Below are 7,500 nucleotides of genomic sequence, written 5' to 3'. Positions count from 1 at the left end.
CAGGGAACGAGAGAGAGAGAGCAGAGAGGCGGAGAGATGAAGAAAGAGAAATGGACAAATAAGGGTGCGGAAGGAAACAGAGATAGAGAGATACAGAGGTAGGTAGGGATGGAGAGGGAGAGATGTGGGGAGAGAGACACAGGCGAAAGTAGCGAGTGAAAGAAAGATAGATACAGTGTCGAGAGAGAGAGAGAGAGAGAGAGAGAGAGAGAGAGAGAGAGAGAGAGAGAGATGTAGACAAAGCGATGGAGATGGAGAAAAGAAAGAGTGGTGAGGAGATGAGGAGAGAGAGGAGAGATTCATCACAGGCGCGCTCCAGGGCCATTCATTCTGCCAGACGCAGCAGCGGCGGAGGGATGGGACAGCAAGAGAGCAGGCAAACAAACAAACCAGGACAGAAACAAAGTAGCAGGCACAGCCCACAGCCCACACGCCAGCCAAGAGGAATCGCGCACGCCGGGCCAGGGCCAGGGCCGGGGCTGGGCCGGGCCGGGCGAGTGGCTCTCGGACACCCGCGCCGCTCCCCGACTCTGCCATGAAGCCTCGTCTGAGTCGTCTCTTTGAGGCTCATAGCGATGGCAGCAGCGTATAAATATCAGCCACCCCCATTTGTTTCTCTTCCCCTCCTCGGCAGGAGTCTCAGTGGAGTCGCTGCTGAATTGCCTTTCGTGGAAGAAAAAAAAAAACCTCTCTCTCTCTCACACACACACACACACACACACACACACACACACACCAACAAGCACATCTGCTTGGCACTGTTGATAATTTTGTGGGAAATGCATGGCCGCACAGCTGCCTGGCCTACTTGGGGTTTTGTCTGTCACACACACACACACACACACACCTCCAGGCGGATACGAGTGGGTGAGCATGATCACATTTTGCGTCCACACACTCCCAGTCCCCACCCCAAAACCTTGTCTGGCGAGACCCTCCCGAGACGGTTCTGTGAAACACACAAGCTTTTGTTGTTCACTGAGCAAACAAACAAACCAAACTAACAAACAAAGTTCTGAGATCAGCTCCAGCCCTTGCCACATGGAGAGCAGAGAAAAAGGGCTCAACTTCAGCGTTCTGATTGGTTAGGATCTCTACTCCGTAACTGCACGGCCTAGCAGAGCAAATAAAGGGGGAAAATTCAATTGCAGGGAATAAAAAAAAATAAAAACCAGGTGTTTTCTGAAGTGTTTGGATCAATAAACCAACAGCCATATTTTCTTTTTATCTGCGCACGCTGAGGGCTTACAACCAACCATATCTCCTTCTTTTCTCTCTCTCTCTCTCTCCTCGTCTCAAACACTGCTTTTGGTCTCAGCGGTCGAAAGACGACCATGACTCATGTGACCCTCTAAATACTAACGCTTGTGTTTCTAACACAACAGCACCGTTTCCTTTCAAGAGCTTTCCCCCTGAGGGCAGAGTACTCGCGGAAATATCTGGAACACCCACGGATTGAACAGGAAGCTGTCACTCAGAAAGTTGAGGTAAAGCTCATTATTCTAAAAAGTGGAGGCTTTCAAAATGCAGTTACACTCGTCTTTACAAACTCCTACCACTATTTCAAGGTTCAGGTAGAGAGAGACCCTTCAGGTTTTTACTAGCTGTTATTATCCAGCATTTCTCTAGTAATTTTTCATCCGATGTTGGGCTTGTGGATTGAGAAGAGAGATGAATAAGAGGCTGATGAATTCATGTGCAGGATGAGGAAGCACAGGTGCCGTTCCACCCACGCGCTGGGTGCGGCAGTGCCTCATGGCAGAACGGTAGAGGGCCGAGACAGGCCCGAGTCTGGTTGACGGTCGCCAGGTCTGCGCATGATGTGAACCAGATTTGTTCTGGAATAGGGAGCTACCTAATGAAACAGCTAATTGCCGTCATTAACTCTCCCTGGGCTAATTTCACATGCTCCTACAACTGCAAAAATAGCTAGCAAACAAACAAACAAACAAACTGAACCACATGACACTTGCTGAATACAAGTGTCAAAGAGTTCTCTCTTCAAAAATCCGATTGCTGTGTGGAACCTGCTCTATAGCGTACACACACCCAACACACAGTGGTGTGCATACGTAACAGTATTGGGATTAAATCTCATGTGACCTATATGGAAAAAGGACACTCACCATCATCGGCGGCGAGGAAGGTGGCTTCGTAGACGTTGTTCTTCATGTAAGGGGACTCTCTGTCCAGGGTGGTCAGCGTGGTGATCTCCCCATTTGAGGTGTTGATCCGCAGCCAGTTGGCCGGGTCGGACAGCTTGGAGTACCTGAGAACAAACACAAGTGGGTCATTCAGACTGATGGTGCTTGTGTGTGTGTGCGTGCGTGTGCGTGTGTGTATGTGTGAGTGTTTGCTGTTTATTGTGATCTGGACTGCTCAGCGTGCTTCTTAATTGCCCCTTGGGGATGAATAAAGTTTTTTTAATTGAATTGAATTGAATTGAATTGAACAGGCCTCTGCACTCTGATGAAGATGTAACCATTAATATACTGTAGAAGATATAATATAAGAAAACTATACGTTAAAAAGACATCTGTGTTGCGCCCGCGTTACTTTACTCTATAGGCCAGTGGTTCCCAACCCGGGGTCCGGGGACCCCACTAGGGACCGAAAGACATTGCAGGAGGTCTGCACAATGTTGCCTGGGCTGAGGTTGTGAGGTTACTAAAATTATATTTGTGCACATTAAATGTATACAGTCCCAATAACACACCCAGTTGGATAATCAAAACACTGTATATTAAAACATATTTTTGTTCCACATTTAAATTTGATCGATTATCTTTGACCTCTGAACTTGCGTAAGCACCCTGCAGGTCGGGGCTAGGCTAGGTATTGGTAATTCATCTCCGGACTATTCCGATTGTTGAATAAACCAATGTCTTGTGTGTGTATGTGGGGGCAAGGGGGCCTCCAGGGAAAAAAGTTGGGAAACACTGCTCTAAGCCCTGGTTGTGTTTTGATCCGCCCATGATCCAAGACACCCAAGAGCTGGTGTTTCAGAGAGTTTCAAGATGTAGCTCATTCTGATGGTCTAGAGAAGTAAAGTGTATGTTCTTGTTTTGAGTCTACCTCCAGGAGAGCAGAACCCAGACCAATAAACAAACAATTGAGTCAGTATGTAAATTGTATTCAAGCCATTATGTCAGGCCATAAAGACGTACAATGCTTCTAAAATTATCCACTTCCCAAGCACATATTACAGACATAACGCCGTAATAGCCAACTTAAGTACCTTACAATGCTTGAAAGAAAACAACGCTTTGTTTTTATGATTAGGCGACACGATCCTAACAGGCTCCCTCTTGCAATGCAATTACTCTGAATAGGATGCAAAAACACAGTGCACAGATGACTTAGTTCAACAGGAAAGACTATGAAAGAATGCGGCGCTGAGAAGAGACACATTATCTGTGTTCTTTTCACACACATTTAAAGACAGATTCTGTCACTCTGATGATGTATGGGGGACACAGAGAGCTCCTGCGTGCGTGTGGGCTGTCTCTGTCTCTGGCTCGGGCTCTGCGTCAGTAGTGGCTGTTTTGAGTTAGAAGTGTTGCTTTGTGGGATCATTCACTTCCCTCTCGGTGCATCCATCAGTGCTTTGCACGGGGGTCAGAGTCTCTCGGGGCTGAACGGAGTGTCTGGTGGATGGGCGCTGCGACGCTGCTGTTTTGTCCTCGGTGGAGCCCTGCGGGCTACTGTTGTGTCTTACGTAACGAGGGAACGCCTTTCTGAACTCACTCAGCGAGCGGTGTCTGCTGTGGGCACAGTCGTTCACACACACACACACACACACACTACGCACGCACACACACACACACACACACAGCGTGTGTGCATATGCGTGTGTGTGTGCTCGTGTGTGTGTATGTGTGTGTGTGTGTGTGTGTCTATGTGTGTGTGTGTGTGTGTGCGTGCATGCATAAGCATGTGTATGTGCATGTGTGTGTGTGCGCGCGTGTGTGTGCGTGTGTGTGTGCATGCTCGTGTGTGTGTATGCGTTCGTGTGTGTGTGTGTGTGTGTGTGTGTGTGTGTGAGAGAGAGAGTGTGTGTGTGCGTGTGCTCGTGTCTATGCGTTCGTGTGTGTGTGTGTGTCTGTGTGTGTGTATGAGAGAGTGTGTGCGTGCGTGTGTGTGTGAGTGACTGTAATTCCATTTGCTGTTCTTTTTCTCCTCCAGCACTGCCTCCCCGCAGTCCCCCTTCTAACAAATGGGAATCACGGCGCCCCCATTCACGCAGCTGTGTCCGTTCTCGCCGTGCCGCTGTTTGTCGTTAATGGCGGCTCCATGCTGGGGAAGGTTCTGCCTCATTAAGTAGTGATAAACTCCGTGCTATGAGAGGGCTAGCGGGAGAGCGAACGCGCCGCCGGCACCAGCCGCCACGCGCCACCCAAAAAAAAGGCCAACGAGGAAGAGGAAACTGCTTATGGCACACACTGGCCTTGGGAAACGGCGGTGAGCAGAGTGCTGCGATTCAAATTGGACTCGTTAAAGGTGGGAAAGGGAAAAGTGACCATAGTGGCCTGGACTCGGCTTTGCTCTGGCCCACATGATGAATCACCTGCTATCTGGGTGTGTGTTTGTGTGTCTCTCTGTGTGTGTTTGTGTGTGTGTGTGTGGGGGGGATGGGGGGGGCTATTGCGGGCCTATTGCTATAGATTAGGCCTCCTCATACAGTAGACCATACGACTTTGGAGGCGACATGAGAAGACTTTTCCCACCTGCAGCAACTGTATTCATTGACACACATCACTCATGGTTCCACATAAGCCTTTGTTGTCTGAATAAATATTTGATGTCCGCTGTAGGGCTAGCTAAACTGGCAGAGAACTGATTCCCCTGAGACAGCTAAATACAGATAGCTCTGCAGCTGTTCCCATTTTGCCTGTAACAGCAGTTCCTTCATGGGAGACATTCATTACATTTATAACATTTTCTCATTAAAAAGACCAATTTTATCCAAAGCAACTACACACAAATATACTTTCATTTCCACTTTCATGAATAAGAGAATATGCCCCCTGGGGCTGAGACCCCTGATCTGGCTGAGAGAGGCTTCTTCTTACTCTGCCAGTGGAGCTACAGTACACAAGCAGCTGTGCTAAAGGAGGACACGTGCTGCCACTGAGGCATAGCCACACTAGGGAGAGGACTGATGTGACCGTGTAGCACAGGGGGAGAGCAGACTAGCCCAGTGTTTCTTAACTGGTGGGTCGGGACCCAAAAATGGGTCGCGGAACCGCTCTGGGTGGGTCGCGGAACCATTCTGGGTGGGTCGCGGAGCTTTTATTAGAAATACTACCTTATCAGATCTAATATTGTACCTTTATTTTAACAGGCTTCATTTGTAGCCAATGTCAGTCATGACCATGGACATAAGCAATGTTTATGTGACCGGTCATGTTAGATATCATTTTAGTGGTAAACACAAATGTAATGCCAAGCATCCACATGTTCCAGACAAGTAGGTCTACAGGCACTTGTACAGGCACACCATATCCGTTGGCTTGAATGGCAGATGAATATATGAATCGCGACTTTATGAACATAGGAAATTGTGGGTCCCAAAGCCAGACCAGAACCACTGCTCTAACCCGAGTACTAACACCTGCAGCTTGAGTGCAATGCCAAAGAGCCAGGCTTGTTGGTATGGAAGCAGACGCAAGGCTTCTGTTGTGATTGTCACTATGGCTATGTAGCAGGAAGGAACAGTAACAGTGAAGACTCTAGACGGATGAGCACTCAGCTGGAACAGGAACAAGGTTTCTACTTTTCACTCTCCTCATCCTCTCTTTAATACTGTATATCACTGCTCTGTGTTTAGGCCATGTTATCTTAAGTTTATGCTAGTGTTTGTTCTTACTGTATTGCATGTTGTTTTGATTTCCGTAACTCTTATGTGCATACTGAAGTGTAGTGATGTCCTCGCTCGGTGTCAGGCGGCCTGGTGGCCGATTCAGACCACCGCGGCGTGTGTGTGTTGCGTGTTTGTTCCGTTGCTGCCGTGTCGTGTTTTACAGTACATGAGCATTCATACCAAAAACGTCTCTGATGCCGTGCTGCTGCTGTTGCTGCTGCCAGTCTGCCTGCAGTATTAAAGCATCTCTTCGCTGTCTCTTGTGACTGGAAAGGCTTCTAACACGGTTGCGTGAAAAATAGACGCCGGTCCTATTTCTAGCATGCAGCAGCCAGTGTAGCCTACGCTCCAACCTGTTAACATGGGCGCCTAAATGAAAATGGGACAGGTAACACACGCAGTCCCCATGCGTGCGGTGTGAATTGGCCATGGGGGGATTGATGTGAAGAGCCAGGCTGGAAACCTGCACATCTACAGTATCTCCCCTGCCTCCTCTCCACAACCATTGGGTCCAATCACAAAGTAACTTATCCAAAAGACGCACCCGGATCATTTGGTCTGACTGTCCAAGCGTACGGGGGTCATTAGAACGATGCCCATTGATCATGCCTCCTGTGCAGTAGAAACAAAGCGCAGACTCCCCAGACTAATGTTCAATCTTAAAAAGACTGAGCTTAGTATGGTGATAGCCAGCCTAGTGAAGAGCAGGACCAAAGGGCTGTTCACATCAGGAATGTTAACTATAACGATGATGGCAAAACACGTTTTTAAGCATTGCTCTGCTTCATTTGAATGCTAACATCCATAACGCATAATATAATAATAACTACATGAAGAATGGTGTTGTTAGGGATAACCTTCAAAGCGATTGTAAACTGATGATGAAAAAAGCTAAAGTTCATTGAATCTTAGACATCACATTCATCAACACGAGGAGAGACTGTACTCATTGTTGGTCAGTGTGGCCGGTATACTGTATAAAATTATAGTTATGGTTGTTCTTTTAATAGTTATCGCTCCTGGTGTGAACGGGCCGTCATTGTTGGTCAGTGTGGCCGGTATGCTGTATAAAATTATAGTTATGGTTGTTCTTTTACAGTAATAGTTATCGCTCCTGGTGTGAACGGGCCGTCGTTGCCGATGAGCTGGTCACGAGCTGGTGCGCGTTAGATGGAGGTGGGGAAGTCATACGGGGTCTGGGGCACGGGCAGCCGGGTGGGACCACACTTAGCTGAAGGAAATCCAATAGCATAGCTTTCAAACTTTAACAGCATTCATTCATCATTCCCTCATCTAAACACTTTGATGTTCAAAGAGAGGAGGAGAGAGGGAGAGAGAGAGACCTGGAGATAGGGAGAGAGAGATAAAGAGAGATAAAGAGAGAGAGAGAGTGGGGGAGAGAGAGAGAAAGAGAGAGGGAGAGAGTTTAAGATGGAGTGAAGTGAGTGAGTGAGAGGATGAGACTGAAATGGAGATAGAGAGAGGGAGGGAGAGAGAGAGAGCAAAGGGGATTGAGAGAAGAAGTGAGAGAGAACTGGAGAGAGAGAGAGAGAGAGAGAGAGAGAGAGAGAGAGAGAGAGAGAGAGAGAGAGAGAGAGAGGGAGAGAGAGAGAGACAGGCAGAGATGAGGGGAGAGG

The 7,500-nt window shown here is 48.0% G+C and overlaps 1 protein-coding gene across 1 annotated transcript in view; it reads right to left on the bottom strand.

The window, feature by feature from the left end:
* Positions 1 to 7,500, bottom strand: part of cdh4 (cadherin 4, type 1, R-cadherin (retinal)) — a 225,465-nt gene that overhangs the window by 6,023 nt on the left and 211,942 nt on the right. The window contains exon 12 of the mRNA XM_062545706.1: positions 2,127 to 2,269. Within this exon, the coding sequence (XP_062401690.1) occupies positions 2,127 to 2,269 (143 nt within the window). The remainder of the gene's footprint in view (positions 1 to 2,126; positions 2,270 to 7,500) is intronic.

The sequence above is a fragment of the Sardina pilchardus genome, chromosome 9 (assembly GCF_963854185.1).
Source record: "Sardina pilchardus chromosome 9, fSarPil1.1, whole genome shotgun sequence".
In the NCBI taxonomy this organism is placed as follows: Eukaryota; Metazoa; Chordata; class Actinopteri; order Clupeiformes; family Clupeidae; genus Sardina; species Sardina pilchardus.
Note: the sequence above shows the minus strand (reverse complement) of the source record. Positions and strands in the feature narration are given on the sequence as shown.